Raw genomic sequence first — 17,554 nt, 5'->3', positions numbered from 1 at the left:
ATGAATGAACACACAAACATCTGAGTAAATCATGAGTAAATCATGACATTTGATGATATTAATAATAGGTGCTTTAGATTAGTAAACAGACTATCTACCGAGAGTGTTTTTTTTCCTAAGTAGGACTTTTAATTACACTGCTTTACATTTTATGTGATAGAAACTATAATTCTGTTATATTCTATTATGTTACATAGTTTATTTGTACAAATAATATGTGATATGCACATGCCATGTTTAATAATTATTCTTTAATCCTTTTCCATTTAAATTATGTTACGAATATTACAGGTATTAACAGTGTATGTTTTGATGAGGAATCAAAACATATAACTGCAATGAAATCTTTAGAGGGTGAAATTGTACCTTTAAAAAATAAAGTTCTTCTATCAAATAATGTAGAGGTAAGTGATTCTTTTCCAAGTATTGAAATAAGAGCTGTAGGAATTGTACATGAAAAATAAGTTCATCAGTTTAGGATAAAGTAGGTGGCTTTATGTCTCTAAGGATGTAATTACTGATTACATTCAGTGTACTTTTATGTTGAAAAGAATATGGGCTTTAGTCTTTGGAAAGCTGCATGAAATTGTGAACAGCACTAAGACTTGGAAACAAAAAGACTTGGATATTAATCTTAGCTGTGATGAATTAGCTCTGTTATAGTCTAAATTTTCTTAAATTTCAAATCTTATCATCTGTTGCAAAGACTTTGAATTAAAACTTAAGTGAGATAATCACCTTTAACTTATTTAATTTTACTTTTCTTCACTCTTTTTTAAAATTAATTTTTATTTGAAAGGTAGAAAGAGAGCAAACAGTATTTCTTTTCCTATTTATTAAATTTTATTTTTGATGATGTTTACATAGTTGCCCATGTGGACTACTGATTAGGGTGGGGAAGAATTGAGAATTAGGGGACAGTGAATGAGAGCATTGTTTGTATATTTTTTGTTTTATTTCTATGTCTGGAGGAAGAGGGGAGAGAGGGGGAGAAGCTGCACCTAGCATCCTAAATGCATAAGTGCCTGGGGATGGAGAACATCCACCCAGTGTCATCCCAGTGTCCCTGATATGGAACAAAGTCCACCTTAGAGTTCTATTTGCCCAGATATTTGTTGTCAATTCTTGGCTTGGGTAATTGTCCAAATTGTTCTGCCCTATGTCTTCTGCTATGGTACCAGAAAGTCAATGGACTTTCATATCCTCCATGTGCATCTTGATATGCTATCCAATGCTCTGTCTTAGCCATTGAGGAAGCCTAGTCCTGACACAGGCACTGCATAGTCGGTCCACAGATGCTGCGATTCTCCCAATGATTGGGGTTCTGAGTCCAGTGGTCCAGTTGGGGGAATACCTAAAGAAACCCTGTCTGAGGTATCCCAGACATGACTCATATGTGCTTACCAGTACAGGATCTGGCTCAGTCCATCACCCCCATCAGCCAACTCACAAAAAGTTGGTTCCAGTTGTTGAATCTGTTCTGTCTCCAGCCACATCTCTTATACAAGCCAGTAGATGCTGTGACCTAGCCCAACTACACACTTGGCTGACACATACATCAGCAGAAATGTAGTGTAGTTGGAGCAACTCCCAGTAGCCTTCACTAGACCTGCCTCCAGCCTTGGATCCTTTGCTTGCCAGTGTGTGTGGCAGACAGATCCAGTCTTTCCCACATCCCATTCATCTCTCGTATATGTCCATGGGCATTGGAGCCTAGCTTAATCCAGCCAACTCCATACTCCAGGTCACATTCATGCCAGCCCATGCCATCACCTATCCCCAGCTCTGGTTTTCATGCTCACTAATGGGATTACAGCCCATCAGAGAAGTACCTACTGTTACGTACTGGGCCCAATCCCAGTCCTAACTCTTGCTCTGTACAGGTGGTTCTGTAGTCTAGCTTGACAAAGCTTGCCTATATTCTCAGCACTTGCTAGCTGATGCTGTGGCAAACCCCAACCAGCTTGCACTTACTCTGCCTCATGCATGCACCATGGATACAGTCAGTTGGCCTAGCCTGGCTCTCCTTCTAACCCAGTTCACATGCAGGCCAACAGGTGTTGTAGCCCTGCCCAGCTTGGTCCACCTCTGGTCTCAGTTCTCAACTTACCAATGGAACCAGTAGCCCAGTAGGGGTGCCCACACTGGCCCACTACTGGGATCGCAGCCCTCCAACTCCCCACTTCCCTGCCCACAGTCTGTGTACTGTGGCCCATTCTGGTATGTTGCATGGCTCACCTCAACTCGGCATTTGCTGGTGGGTGTTTTACCATGGCCAAGCCAGGTCGGCCTCCAATTCCAGCTCATATTGGTGGGAGCTACAACTTAGCCCAACCCATTAAGACCCCAACCCTAATGTGAACTGACTGGGGTTGCATTCCAGCCCTGTCTTGCACCCTACCCTATCCTGGTTCTTGAATCTGCTAGTGGGTGTTATGAACTGGCCCTGCCAGCCCACCGTTAGACCTGACCCATGCATAGGCCAGTGGTTACTGTAATCTGGCCTGGTCTGGGCTGCTCCCAGCCTTTGTTCTTGTGTTCACACACAGGGACTGCATTGTGACAGAGGAGTTCCCCAAGCTCCTATCAGGTTTCCTCCCAGTGGCAGATCTCACTCGCACTGGTGAGTCTTTGGTCCAGGCTGACTTAGTCCACCAGCCCACACCATTCTGGTTCTTACGGTTGGGTGCTACAGCCCTGTCAAACCTGGTCCATGCCCAGTCACAGCTCTCCTGTGGTTCAGCAAGTGCTGGAACCTAGTCCAGCTTATATTACACCCACTCTGGTTCTCACGAGCACTAGCAGGTGTTGGAACTTAACGCAGTCTGGCACACCCCAGACCCAGTCCACACCCATGCTGAGGGACATTGCATTTATGTCCAGCCTAGATTGCCACCCCCATTCCGGCTTTCATGCTCACCAGTGTGAGCCAGAACCCAGCTGGGGTGTATCTGTAGGTTCCCAACCAGACCTGTTCTCAGCCACAGATATTGCACATGCTGGTGGTTGTTCTGATTCAGCCTGCTTAGCCCATCACCAGTCTTGGCCTTTGCCATAGAATGCTGCAGCCTGGCCTGGCCTGTCCCTCCCTCAGTCCCAATTCTCACTGGCTGTTACTGCAGCCTAGCCTTGTCCAGTATTCCCCAATCCCTTAGCTTAGCCCGACATGACCTGCTCTCCAGCATGGCTTCTGCACATGACAGTGTGCTAATGTCTGGCCTGGCACTGCCCAATTCACTGCCACAGCCTCCGCCACTCCCAGAACCAACCAAGACGCTTGCTAATGGGTGGAGCTGCATTGCCCTGCCTGACCAACACCCATGCCTGAATCATATAGTCACCAGCGAGAGCTATGGCCCACCAGGAGAGTTTCCTAAGTTCCCCAATCAGGCCCACTGCCAGACCCAGATTTCACATGTGCCAGCAGGTGTTAGGCTCTTAGCTGGCATAGCTTGTCCCCTCTGTCTTGGCCTTTTTGTGAGTTGGTGGATGTTGTCCATCCCATACCACACCCTGTTTTTGGGTGCACCTTTCAGTGCTGCAGCCTGGTCTAGCCCATTCTGCTCCCAACTGCTGTACCCATGAATGTTGGAGGGTTCCATGGTCATACCTCGCTCAGCCCTTCCCTATCCCCAGCTCTGGTGCAAAGCAGCAGACATTGTAGTTCGACAGGGGTGATCTACATATCTACCACAGAATCTGTCTGCAGACCTGGTTCTCTTGCGTGCTCTCAAGTGTCATGGTCCACCCTAACATTACCCATGCTCCATTCTGACACTCATTGGCTGGTGCTGTGATCTAGCTCTGCCAGGTAGGTACCCCCGCCTTGGCTTTAGTGTGTGCTGGTAGGTGATGGTTGGTGGTAGTTGATGCTAACTAGCCCAACTAAGGTCTCCCATGTGGACAAGTGCATTAGTCTGACCCATAAAGGTCCTGTAGTTCCCCCCTCCAAACCTCTTGGTCTCAGCCACCTTGCTTACTTGTAAGTACAGTGGCCTTGTCAGTGGAAGTCCCTCAGAAGTCATTTTTTACCTGCTACACACTCCCTCAGCTGTCCTCCCTCCCACAGATATCCCTCCCCACTTCCCTGAGCAATCCACAGTTCCTGCACCTGGAAGCACATGGTTTCCCTAGCTTAGTATTCTGAAGCCTAGTCTTCCAGTGGATGGTGTTCTCACCTGGATCTCTGCCCACCCACTAGGGTCCCAAGCCCCTGGCACTTGTGCTGTCCTGGGAACTTACCCCTCCTTCCACTCAAGATATAAGCCCATTCGAAGTTTCCCAAGCCTGCATGCCAATGTGCTAACCTAGGGCTTTCCCCTCCCCTTCCTCATACCTGCCTGGGACCAAGAATATGGGGAAATTCCTAGGCTCTCAGGTCCCAGCACACCCCCGCTGGCCCTATCCCTCAGACTCCCTGCAAGCCCGCACCGCCAGGCTCCCACAACCCTGCTGCTTGTGTGGCACAAAAGCCACTTCTCTTCATTCTTTAAAACACAAATTGTATAAAATCGTTTGGGTGAAGAAGTACACCTGAAACTAGTCCGTTTATGGAACACCTGTTGATTAACTGGTTCTACAGTGAATCTGTCAAAATCAACAGGCAATAATTGGAATCACAATTGAATTGCAGTTTTCAGGTTCTAATATTAATCTTCTGATTAGAATACAGGACCCATGCTTTCTTAGGTGCATATCTGTAAAGCCTAGCAAAATGTCTCTTTTTAGTTAGGCCTCAGCACCTTGTTGGTTAATGAATATATACATTATGTGAATGAAAATATGAAATTTTCTAAGTAGTTTCCTTGTTTAGTTAATAATTTTGTTGTTTTCACTTTTGTAGATTTTTTTTTATGGAGGGGGCGGCAGGTGAGGGCAACAGCAAGAGAAAGAACTCATTTTAGCAATAGAACTAGCATAGTTATTCCAGCAAAGGAAACACAGACCCTTGAAGCTCTTGCAGCTAGCAGAGACAGTGCTTGTGTTGCTTTGAGTTGAGAAGACGGATTCTTGCCCTTTGGTGACTTTTGAGTTGGATTAAGGTTCATGCTGCTTTAGTACTAGAAAGTGCCAATACAGGTGAAATAAAAAAAGGAATAACACTCAGAATTAATTTAATAGTGATGAAAAACTAAATTATAGTTTTTGCCTTTATATTTTATTGCAGCAGTATTCTCTAAATGGTGATTTTAAAATATTAATTGCTATTTTCATTGGTCATTATTTTTAATTTTACTTGCGGTTTATTATTTTTATCTTTATTAAGTGAATTGATAAATATAATTTTGACTGTGAAGTAAAACCTCCCATATAATGGAGTTCATTCTGAAGAAGTGTGATTTTTTTGTTTGACATAATGTTGAAATTAATGGTCTACTTGTAGAATGTTCATATTATGTTTGTGTGGATATACTAGCCACGATAGTAATAGCTTACTGTAAATTTGAGTTTTCACCTTATTATTTCAAGATGTTAAAAAGTCATATTTTTTCAAATTAATGAGCTTTTTGAATACAATATTTATATACCATATAACCCTCCTTGGGAGTCTGAGAGTCAGTAAGAAACCACATCCTGTTCATAAATAAAAGAGTAGGGTCAGTCAATAGTTTGCATATTTGTTTTCTCACCTATTTACCATATTCTGATTTTGTTTTCAGGCTTGGTTAAATGATTTGGCCTTAGAAATGAAGCAGACGTTGAAGGAATTGTTGAAGGAATGTGTTACTACTGGGCGAAGTTCACAAAGTGCAGTTGATCCGTCTCTGTTCCCCTCACAGGTAAAAGGGCTTATGTCTGAAATGTAAGCAGGTATGGTGTCCACGAAAGAACCCTGACTGCAGGTTAGGGCTCAGAGGAACAGATCTGTGTTCTGTTTTAATAGTTAGCATGGACAGTTTCGTAACTACCAGATCTCTGTCACTCCTCTATTTGTAATTTTGACTTACAAGTGAATAGATAAATTAAAAAGAAAAAGGGAATAGGAAGTAGAGTAACTGATACTTGAATCAACACCCACATGAGATGCCAATGGTGCAGGCACCAGCTCTGTTCCTTATGTCACAACTCTGACACCATGTTATTAATATTATTATTATTATCATTATTTAGAAAGGTAGTACAGTAGGGAGTGAGAGAGTAGATGGGAGCCATTGGGAGAGAAAGAGGTTTTCCATTTGCGGGAAACCTCCCAGCTGCTCACAATAGCACTGCTGTCTCAGGTTGAAACCAGGAAACAGAGGCTGTAGGTGCTGTGCTGGAAGATTATTTTGAAATGCTGAAAGATTTTATTGAATAAATGTATCCTATTATTAAATTAATGTATCTACTTATATCTGAATGCTTGAGAGAATGTTTAATAGGAGAGTCAGGGAGAAAAATGTACAAATGTCCTCAGGTTACAAAAAGCTTGGTGAGTTCTAGGGCAAGAAAGTGGATCTGGAGGAGTTTACAGTCAAAGCAAGTTGTGAGAAGTAGGCTTGCTTGTGTCACACACTACTTTTTCTACTACTGTATTGATCTGTTAATATTTAAGGTACCAATGTTTTATTTTGGTGGAGAAAGCTAATATGTATATAACTGGGGGAAAATGTCTTGTCTTAAATTTATAGCTTATTTTAAATTAAATTCATTTAGAAAATTATTTTCCTCTTTGCTTAAGATACTATGCTTGGCAGAGCAGATTAAATTCACTGAAGATGTAGAAAATGCTATCAAAGATCATAATCTTCTTCAGATTGAAAAGCAATTGGTGAATAAGTTGGAGCACTATACTAATATTGACACAAGTTCTGAGGATCCAGGGAATACTGGTAAAAAAAAAAAAAACTGTTCTGTTTTCTGACTACTTTTGGTTTGAATGAGAATTTTTTGATATTCTATCAATTTGCCTATTGTGTTTTTGAGTGTATCTATCAAATATCCATTTCATCTATTTTGATCTTTATCCTAGGAGCTAGAATTTATATGATTGGCTTTTTTTCTGCTTTGATTCAATAATTTACTAATTTAAATGGAATGTAGAAACTTAATGCTGTATAAATTTCCTTATCCTACTGTTTATATGATATACTATCTCATACGGTATTTTTTAAATATTGAAAATGTGCTATAGTTTTTATTTAACCATTAGATGTATTTTATAAGACTTAAGAGGAGGGAAGAATTTAATAAAGACATTTAGATGTTTATCCTTTTCATTGTCCTTTTCTGGTGCCCCAAATTTCTTCTGTCTGGTGTTTGTCTTTCCAAAGCACTTCCTGCCAGTTTCTTTAGAATACAGTTAGTAGCTATGAGTTCACAGAGATATCTCTCATCTGAGAATGTTCGTGTTTTGCCCTTTTTTTAAAAAAAGATTGATTTTTAAGTTTTTATTATAAAGTTAGATATACAGAGAGGAGAGACAGAGAGGAAGATCCCCAAGTGGCGCCGATGGCCAGAGCTGAGCCAATCCAAAGCCAGGGGCCTGGAGCCTCTTCTGGGTCTCCCATGCGAGTACAGAGTCCTAAGGCTTTAGACCATCTTCTGCTGCTTTCCCAGGCCACAAGCAGGAAGCTCAGTGGGATGTGGGGCCACTGGGATTAGAACAAGCACCCGTATGGGAACCTGGAGCATGCAGATGAGGACTTTAGGCATTAGGCTACTGCGTGGGACCCTCATTCTTTTTTGAAATATATTTTATTGAATCATTTATTTTTGTTTCATTATGTCAGCATGGCTGCTCTACATCTCCTGACCTCCCTGTTTTCTTCTTTAAACGTACTACTGAGTTTGAATGTATTTGAAAGGGTTAAATCTAAAATTTTAAAGAATATTTGGTAATGCTTACATTTTTTTCAAAATAAAGCTGGTTATTTAAACATTTTTATTACTGCGTACGAGAAGCAAAGCACATGAGATTGAGAAAGCGAGAAGCACTGTCCACTGGTTCACTGCCTAGATGTGCTCCGCAGCCTGAGCTGGGCCGGACCACAGCTGGGAGCGCTGTTCTGTTTTGTGATGGAGAATCCGGGCTTTTCTGTGATGTGTTTTTAAGACAATGTGTTAGTTTTTTTCTTTTTTTTTTCTGTTGGCATTGAAAACTTTCACTAGTTTGATTTTGATATATCTGGCCATGTTTTTTTTTTTTTCATTTATCGTAATTTTTACTCAACTTGAATCTCTAGGTTTATGTTTTTTGTTAAAATATGGGCGGTTTCCAGCTTCTGTTACTTCACCTTTTTTTTTTTTTTGTATCAATAGCATCTCTTATTTGAAATCCTTCTAATTATCTCACCAAATGAATATTTTGGAACTTTTGGTACTGATTCAAAGGTCTTTCTAGGCTGTATTCACTTTGTGAACATTTTTTTTTTCTCTTTATCCTGGTTAATTTTTGTTGTTCTATCTTTATGGTCACTGAGTGTTCATTTGTTATTTCTATTTGTTGAAGATTCTTTATTTTCCAGCCCTGAAGTTCCAGTTTAGTTTTTCACATGTTTTTTATTTCTTTACTGAGGTATTTTGTCGTCTTGTTTCATCACCTTTAGTTCTTAAGAGTATTTTTATGTGAATACTTTAGTCATTTTCAGATAATCCCAAGATCTGTGCCATCTTGGCTCTAGTATCTGTTGATCGTCTTTTTTTTTTAATATGAGTTGAGCTTTTCTTTTTTTGCATGTTGGATGGATTTTATCTTGCACATTTTGAATATTGTATTGAGAGTTTATATCTTCTCTGAATCCTCTAGTGAAGGTTCATATTTTTTTATTTTTCATGACTAATCCTATTGTGTTCAGGATACAATTTCTGAGAATCTTCTGTGAGTTATGTGTTGAATGTCAGTTCCTGGTTTTAGATCTTCACAGTGTTGTTCAAATCTGTCTCCCATGTGTACCAGTTAGTGGTCTATTATCACTGTCTTAGGCTTGTTGTTCAAATGAGTTCTACTCATGTAAGCTTGAAGGTATGCTCAGGAGTTCATAAAAAATTTTTATTCTGCTTTTTCTCTATTATGTTCCCGGTGTTTTATTATACCTGTTTTGGTTCTCTGACTTGAAGTTTGAGCTTTTTATATACTTTATTCTCTTAATGCTTTTTGTGGCACTGTCTGTACTGGGTCAGTTGATGAGAAAAAAAGAACAGTTTTGGGGACTGTCAGTAATTTTGGGGTGTACAGGTCATCTGATGTCAATTGAATGTCCCCTTGCTCAGAGTTGTACGCACTCTGGGTTCCGTCTGCTGAAGCCCTTGCTAGCTATCAGGAAGCCTTTGTGCTGTTTTCAAGCTAGAGATCTCTCCAGAGGCTTTCTGTCTAAACCAGGGTGGGATTCAGGATGCGCCGGGTACCAGCCCGGGTAAACAAACAAATAAACACAAATAAATAAAAACAAAAAACCAAGAAAAAGGTGATTCTGTTAATTATGATTTCTCTTAATTTTTTTGCTTCTTTACTTTTTACAGTCCTAAATAGCAGTTCAATGTACACTGTCTGGGTTACTTGCATTCCATGGTAGAAACAGGATTGAGTGTGCTTTCTGTTGTAATAAGGGGTTAGAATCTGTCTTTCATTAATCATCATCTTCATCATTTTTTGGGGTGAATAGTCTTAAGGGTTAAATAAAATGATGAGTACAATGAATTTAAGGCAGTGTGTACTTATTTAAGTAAAGATCTATCTACTGAGGGGACCTTACACACTCCTTGGGCCTATGCTTGGTTGACTACTTTGAGGCTTAGAAGTTTAAGAGGAATAATTAGACGTAAAGTAGTGAAGAGTCCTAGAGATTAGCAGTTACAGTAGCAAGTATCCATAATTCATTTATCTATTGGTTCGTTGTCATTGTTTTTAAAATTTCTTCCTTCTTTTCACATTTAATTTTGATTTCTTAACTTTTAAGATTAATTGCTTTATTTTTGTTTTTATTGAAAAATCATATAAACACATAGGAGGAGAGACAGAGAGGAAGATCTTCCATGCGATGATTCACTCCCTATGTGGCCCCAACGGCCGGAGCTGTGCCATCTAAAGCCAGGAGCCAGGAGCTCCTCTGGGTCTCCCATGCGGATACAGGGTCCCAAGGTTGTAGGCTGTCCTCAGCTGCTATGCTAGACCACAAGGAGGGAGCTGGATGGGAAATGTGGCTGCTGGGATTAGAACTGGCGCCCATGTGGGAACTTGGTGTGTGCAAGATCAAGACTTTAGGCACTAGGCATCTGCACTGGGCCCTGAGGTCTTAATTTTTACAGAAAAAATATCTTGTATTTTGACATTTTTTTGGTGTGACTTATAATAGTATACCACTCAAGCATATCATGAAATTGCTATTTAAGTTCATGTAAAGATCACATATGTGCATAAAGTACATATGCCACAGACCAATGTTTTCTCTAATGACCTTTGTTTGTACACAGAATCAGGCATTCTGGAGCTTAAACTTAAAGCACTAATTCTTGACATTATTCATAATATTGATGTGGTGAAACAGTTAAACCAAGTTCAAGTTCATACAACTGATGACTGGGCTTGGAAGAAACAAGTTAGATTCTACATGAAAAATGATCACACATGTTTTGTTCAAATGGTGGATTCTGAACTTCAGTATACTTATGAGTATCAGGTAAGGTTTCTGTGAAGAGTATTTTTTTTCCACTTAAAAATTTAACTTGAAGGAAATTTTCTATCAGGAGAATTAATTTTATTTCAGTACTAACTTTTTAGTAATTTTTTGGTGCTGCTATTTGTAGCTGAATTTAAAAGGAGTTACACAGGTAAAAGAACAACAACAACAACAAAACCTCTGTTTAGAAAAGTTTGAATACTACCATGCTGAATTCTCTTAAAAAGATATCTGTAAGAGTGGCACTAATACAGAATTTGAAATAGGTATTTCATGCACAGAGAACTGATTATAGGAAACCTCAGTATAAATAATTTGGTTTGTTCTTACTTATGCATTAGAACAATCGTAAATATGCTGAGCTATATTTTCTAAATGTTTCCACTTTTAAGGTGAAAGGAATTGTAGGCTAGTACATTATGACAGGGTAGTTTGAATTTATTTTGATGCAAAACACTATAATCCTTGCAGATTTTTTTCTAATATTTCTGTTTCTTGAAATGTTTGTGTATGACCTCTATACTTATTTGAGCCTTTGAGAATCTATTTGAAAACCTAACGCTGTGTGAAGGATAAGATGAAGTACATGCTTGAGAAACATGTGTAAATGTTGGATATTTCATGACTACTCTGGCTTTATGTTTCCCTCACACAGGGTAATGCTCCCAAACTGGTTTATACTCCACTGACTGACAAATGTTACCTAACTCTCACTCAAGCCATGAAAATGGGACTTGGAGGAAATCCTTACGGACCAGCTGGAACTGGAAAAACTGAATCAGTAAAAGCTTTAGGTGGACTTCTTGGCAGACAGGTTTTAGTTTTTAATTGTGATGAGGTAGGATACATAATTATCAAAGTGTATAATAGAGTGTTAGACATGTGTTTGGATTGATTTTCATGTCCTTCAACATCAAATACTCCTTTAAAATCACTTTAAAGTCTCTTGATAGAATTTAACTGAAAAGTAAAATGACAGTTTTGTATAGTCCCAAAATCTATTCAGAATTATTAAAAGGAGATAATTATATTCAGAATTATTTCAAAGAAATAACTTGAACTATGGAAAAGGTTGTTTAATTATAGAAGGATTGTTTTAATGAGTGGAATATTTAATAGACTAGGACAAATTTTACATTTATTTTAAATTATTTTTAAAATATTGCCTGGTATTTGAATTTCAACTTAATGCCTAAAACAGTCTTTTATTTGTTTAGTTCTTTGTACTTTAACATGCATTATTTTATTTATTCCTTAAATCTACCTGGGTTTTAAAAATTAGCTCATTGATTATTTTTTCAAAAACTATAACATAAACAAAGATGGGGCTGGTGCTGTGATGCAATGGCTTAAGCTGCCTTCTGCATGCCACCATCCTGTATGGGTGCAGGTTTGAGTCATGGCTCCTTCACTTCCCACCCAGCTCTCTGCTAATGTGCCTGGGGGAAAGCAGGGAAAACTGCCTGAATTCTTGACCCCTGCTCCCCAGTGGGAGAACTGAAAGGGTTCTTAGCCCCTGACCTTGGCTTGGCCTAACCTTGACCATTGTGGCCGTTTTAGGAAGTGAATCAGTGGTGGAAGATCTCTCTGTTATTCTCTCTCCCGCTCTCCCTCTGTAACTCTCTCTTTAAAATACATAAATAAATCTTAAAAAAACAAAAAACAAAAAAATGGGGGCCCAACACAATAGTCTAGTGGCTAAAGTCCTCACTTTGTATGCTCCAGGATACCATTTGGGCACCAGTTCTATCTCAGCTGCCCCACTGCCCATCCAGCTCCCTGCCTGTGGCCTGGGGTACCAGTAGATGTGGCCCCAAACCTTGGGATTCTGCACCTGCATAGGAGACCCAGATGAAGCTTCTGGTTCCTGGCTTTGGATTGGTTCAGCTCCAACCATTGCGGCCACAGGGGAGTGCATCAGAGGACGGAAGATCTTCCTCTCTTCTCTCTGTGTATCTGATTTTTTAATAAATAAATAAATAAATAAATATTTTTTTAAAAAGGCGACTGAATAAGAATGTCCCTGCTCTTTAATAAAAATATTAAAGAAAGCAAAATAGAGACAGTTGTGTAAAATAATTTGTCACTAATTGATATTAAATTTTTATATACTTTTAAATGAAAGTAAATTTTATTGTTGTTTTTAAGGGCATTGATGTGAAATCTATGGGGCGAATATTTGTTGGTTTGGTGAAGTGTGGAGCCTGGGGTTGTTTTGATGAATTCAATAGACTGGAAGAATCTGTACTGTCAGCAGTATCTATGCAAATCCAGACCATTCAAGATGCTTTGAAGAATCATAGAACTGTATGTGAACTGCTTGGCAAAGAGGTATGGAATATGTTGGGAATTTAAAGAATGAAAATGATTTTTGAGACCTACATTATTCATACTCAGGCATTTTTCTGTCTTCATTTCTTCTTAGAACTTTGCTTGTTTTTTTTTTGTTTTGTTTTTTTTTGAAATTTAGAAGTTCTTTATGTATATAGTGTAATGTTTGTAAGCACACTTTAAAAATATTTATTTATTGGAAAGGGAGAGTTACAGAGAACGAGAGGGAGAGAAAATTTGTATATAATACCACAATGATAGCAGCAGTGAGAGTTCTGCACTCCCTTTTGTATCCTGGCATGTTGCAGTCATCCTCAGTGACCAGAGCGGGGCCATGTTGAAGCTTCCTCTCGGTCTCCTACGTGAGTGCAGGGGCCCAAGCACTCAGGGCCATCTCCAGCTGCTTTCCCAGCGCATTAGGGAGAGGGGAGTAGCCAGGACTGGAACCCAGGCCCGTATGGGATCTTGGTGCTGCAGGCAGCAGCGTCACCTACTGGCCCTTGAAAAAGTACTTTTGTATTATTCTTCGAAATTTTTTTCTGATGTATTTCTTTTTTTTTGGGGGGGGGGGACATAATTTTTTTTTTAATTCATTCATTACATTGTATTATGTGACACAGTTTCATAGGTACTGGGATTCTCCCCACCCCTCCCCAAACCCTCCCACCATGGTGGATTCCTCCACCTTGTTGCATAACCACAAGAACTTTGCTTGTAATCATGACCAGTCATTTCCTTCAAGCTATTTGAAAAATTGTCATGTGATAATGTACATATTTTGTGGACATAGAGTAATAATTTTATCTTATATAGAATGTGTAATGATCATATCAGGATACTTCGCATTTCTATTTTATGATAAACCTTCAGTTAAGAAATGTCTTAAGGTTTCTTATCCGGTTTTGGTCTTTTATCAGTTGTCTTTAAACTTTCAGTGTGGAGAAATTTATTTATAATATTATTTCTATTATTATCTGTTCTTTAATATGTTATTTCATTTAATAATGACTAACCTCTTGAGCTGGGTGTTGTTGTTACTGTTGTTTTTATTATTATTATTGCACTTGGTGGATGACGAAGCTCGAACTTGTAACATAAGGGAGAACAGCAGAAGTGGAATTTGAGTCCAGGTATAATTCTGAGACTTGTTTTTAATTAATCGTCCATGTGAGTGTTAAAGCAGTAGGTTTAGTTTTCCTTCTGTTCCTTGTCCCCATAGGATATGTACACACGCGCGCGCACACACACACACACACACACACACACACACAGATACAGCAATCTTCTGGATATATGTGTATGCATACGCTTAAATTGTGATCAGATGTGTATATGTATAAAAATATACACACGTGCAGTCATGCCATTAGACTGCAAATTTATTTACATAGAAATATGTGTAAATGTATACTGTGTAATGCTGGCCATATTCAATGTTGTGAAAATGGACTAATGTGACGTTTTGGGTGAGTTCTTACCCTGTGACATAAGCATCCCATATGGATGCTGATTTAAGTCCCAGCTGCTCCATTTCTAATTGAAGTCCTTGTTAATTCTCCTGGGAAGGGATCAAAGATGGTCTGAGTATTTGGGCCCATGTCAGTCATGTGGGAGTTCTGGACTAAGCTTCTGTTGCAGCTGTAACCTGGCCCAGCCTTGGTCATTATGGCCGTTGAGAGAGTGAATTGGTGGATGGAAGCTCTCTCCCTCTATGTCTCCTTCTCTCTCTGTAAGTCAGCCTTTCAATAAGTAAATAAGTGAATAAGTAAATAAATAAATAATTAAATAAAATAAATCTTGAAATAAAAAATATGGGAAGTGTAAAATTGTCTTGTTATCCATAATAGCATTTTCACAATTTAAGTTTTTCTGGATTGCCTAAGAGAGTATGACCAGTTCTACATGTTAAATGTGTGATATTTAATTGTTAACAGAAACAAGAAGCCATTATAACAGAATTACTCTATCCCATAAAAATTCATTTTCTTTCATATTTTTATTTTCCTTTTTCTTCTTCTTACAAGGAGTTGCCCTTTTTCTCAAACTTTATCTATTTTCTACCTGGACTTTGAAATCTATTTTCAAAAAAAAAATGTGCCTTGCTATAACTTCAGCTCTCTTTCCATACTAACTCTTTGTTGACTTTTAAATGTTATTATTCTTTTGCAACTTCATAGTAATTAAAATATAAATTTTCCCTTGGTTTCTCTTTCATTCCTATTGTTGTTATTTCTTTTTAAAAATTTCCTTAATAAACAGATTTCTAAAATTTACTGCTTTTAAGTGTTTCTACTTTCTAATTGTCCAATGGTTGTTTCATATCCTAATGCAGCTTCTCTTCATAGTGCTTTGTGGAAAATGCTCTCATTTTGACATCTTACTCTTCCTTATTCTAAGACTTGTCCCAGTGTAATTCCTTTTTTGTAGCATTTTATAGACAACTATAGTGCTCGCTTCGGCAGCATATATACTAAAATTGGAACGAGACAACTATATAACTATTTCCATGTTGCAGAAGGGCATAAGCCATAATTGATGTTACCTATAGCTGTCTCTGGAGTATGAACCAATTGCCTAGCATAAAGAATATTAACACACATGCAGTGAGTGATTACACATTCAAATTACTTATCACTTAAACTTGCAGCCTCAAAAAACCCATTGTGAAGGACCTATAAATTTTAGCTGTGTAATTTCTTAGGAATTTATTATATGTGGAATAAGGAGATGGTTAACATGTTATAGATCACTTCTAGTTGAGATATAAGATTTATGACTGGAAATATATCATAGTAAAATTTCTCTTGGTAAAATATTTTGTATTTATAGTTTAAAATTTTTGATCTCTATATTTTAAATTAATATTTCAGGTAGAAATAAATTCTAATTCTGGAATTTTTATCACTATGAATCCTGCTGGAAAAGGTTATGGAGGAAGACAAAAACTGCCTGATAATTTGAAACAGCTTTTTAGGCCTGTAGCTATGTCTCGTCCAGATAATGAGCTTATTGCAGAAGTTATTCTCTATTCAGAGGGCTTTAAAGAAGCTAAAGTTTTGGGCAGAAAGTTGGTAGCCATTTTCAATCTATCTAGGTGAGTTTACTTGTTTTAAATACTTTTCTATTTTATGTATCTAAGAAATGATTATGGTTATTGCTCATTTTCACAATTTACCTATTTAAAGATTTTCTTTGTTGTGCTTCAGAAATTGATATAGAAGATTTTTAATTTGAACAATAAAAATATTTATCTCAAAGTGATTCATTTATTAAAAGTATTTATTTCATCTGTTTTTTTCCTCAGAATAATAATTTTAGAGTGCTCTAACTTAATGGTTCTTATGGAACTAGTCTACCGCTGAGCACTCAGAACCTACTTTTGAATGGAGCGAAGCTTTTATAATTTTTATTGTCTTATTTTTAGTAATAGAAGTTAACTTTTAGCTTCTTTGAGGAAACCTAAATTCTAGCCCATATCACTTATGTGACAATGGGGAACAATGATTAATTGAGGACTTTAAGAATGAAGAGGATCTATATTCCTGTGTGGCTGGTTAAACCACCACCTGCAAATATATATAGTGTCCCGACTGAGTTCTGGTTTGAGACACTAGTACCCCACTTCCAATCCAACTGCCTGCTAACGTGCCTGGGAAAACAGTGGAAGATGGACCAGGTTCTTTAATGGGGTTCCAGGCTACAAGTTTAGCCTGTTCCAGCCCCAGCTGTTGTAGTCATTTGAGGAGTCAGTGGATGGAAGATCTCTCTCTCTCTCTCTCTCTCTCTCTCTCTCTCTCTGTGTGTCTCTACTGTTCCTTTGAGATAAATATTTTTCAGCAAATGTAACAAGTAATTGACATTAGCATCTTAGGATAATTTGCCAGTTTGTGTATTTTGCTCCTTGAGGCCATAATCCATCTTCAACAGTTTACTTGAGTGTTCATTTCATATAATTCCTCTTTTCTACAAATTGGTGGAATATCAGCATTTAAAGTGTTTATATTCTGTATTTTTTGCTTGTGATTATGGAGAGTGTCTCATAGCTGTTCGCTGGTTTTGTGATTTCATGTCCTCAGGGAACTTCTGACACCACAGCAACATTATGATTGGGGTTTGAGAGCTTTGAAGACAGTTCTGAGAGGAAGTGGAAGTCTTTTAAGACAGTCGAAGAAAGGTGACGCTAAAAGTGGTATGAAATAATTTTTCCAAATACACTTTTATTTTAAAGTATTCTTTAATTAGAATAATTTTAGATTTATGGAAAATTTCAGATAATACAAAGGATTTCTATATAACTTACCCTCAAGTTTCACATATTGTTAGCAACTTACATTATGTGGTGCATTCTCAAAACCAGTAAACCCATGTTGATGGACTGTGTTGGAATATAAGTCATACTTTATTTGAATATTCTCTAAATTTTAACCTGATAGCATATAATATTTTCAGATTTGCAGTTAGAACATTGGTAGTGGAGTGTATGAAATGGAATAGTTTAGTTGGCCTGTTCAGAAACTTCAGTGTCTATGAGAATCATTGAGTGACTTGTTTTAGAGACATATTATTGAACTTTACCCCCAAAACTCCTGATTAAGTAGGTATGAAGGAGAGCCTAAGATTTTTTT

The 17,554-nt window shown here is 38.2% G+C and overlaps 1 protein-coding gene across 1 annotated transcript in view; it reads left to right on the top strand.

Moving 5' to 3' along the window:
- The window catches only part of DYNC2H1 (dynein cytoplasmic 2 heavy chain 1), a 280,093-nt gene that overhangs the window by 53,928 nt on the left and 208,611 nt on the right, over nucleotides 1–17,554 (top strand). Inside the window, exons 29-36 of the mRNA XM_058663973.1 lie at nucleotides 292–404; nucleotides 5,661–5,780; nucleotides 6,662–6,812; nucleotides 10,393–10,598; nucleotides 11,254–11,436; nucleotides 12,747–12,929; nucleotides 15,800–16,023; nucleotides 17,006–17,118. Of these exons, the coding sequence (XP_058519956.1) occupies nucleotides 292–404; nucleotides 5,661–5,780; nucleotides 6,662–6,812; nucleotides 10,393–10,598; nucleotides 11,254–11,436; nucleotides 12,747–12,929; nucleotides 15,800–16,023; nucleotides 17,006–17,118 (1,293 nt within the window). The remainder of the gene's footprint in view (nucleotides 1–291; nucleotides 405–5,660; nucleotides 5,781–6,661; nucleotides 6,813–10,392; nucleotides 10,599–11,253; nucleotides 11,437–12,746; nucleotides 12,930–15,799; nucleotides 16,024–17,005; nucleotides 17,119–17,554) is intronic.

Source organism: Ochotona princeps, chromosome 4 (assembly GCF_030435755.1).
Source record: "Ochotona princeps isolate mOchPri1 chromosome 4, mOchPri1.hap1, whole genome shotgun sequence".
Taxonomy (NCBI): Eukaryota; Metazoa; Chordata; class Mammalia; order Lagomorpha; family Ochotonidae; genus Ochotona; species Ochotona princeps.
Note: the sequence above shows the minus strand (reverse complement) of the source record. Positions and strands in the feature narration are given on the sequence as shown.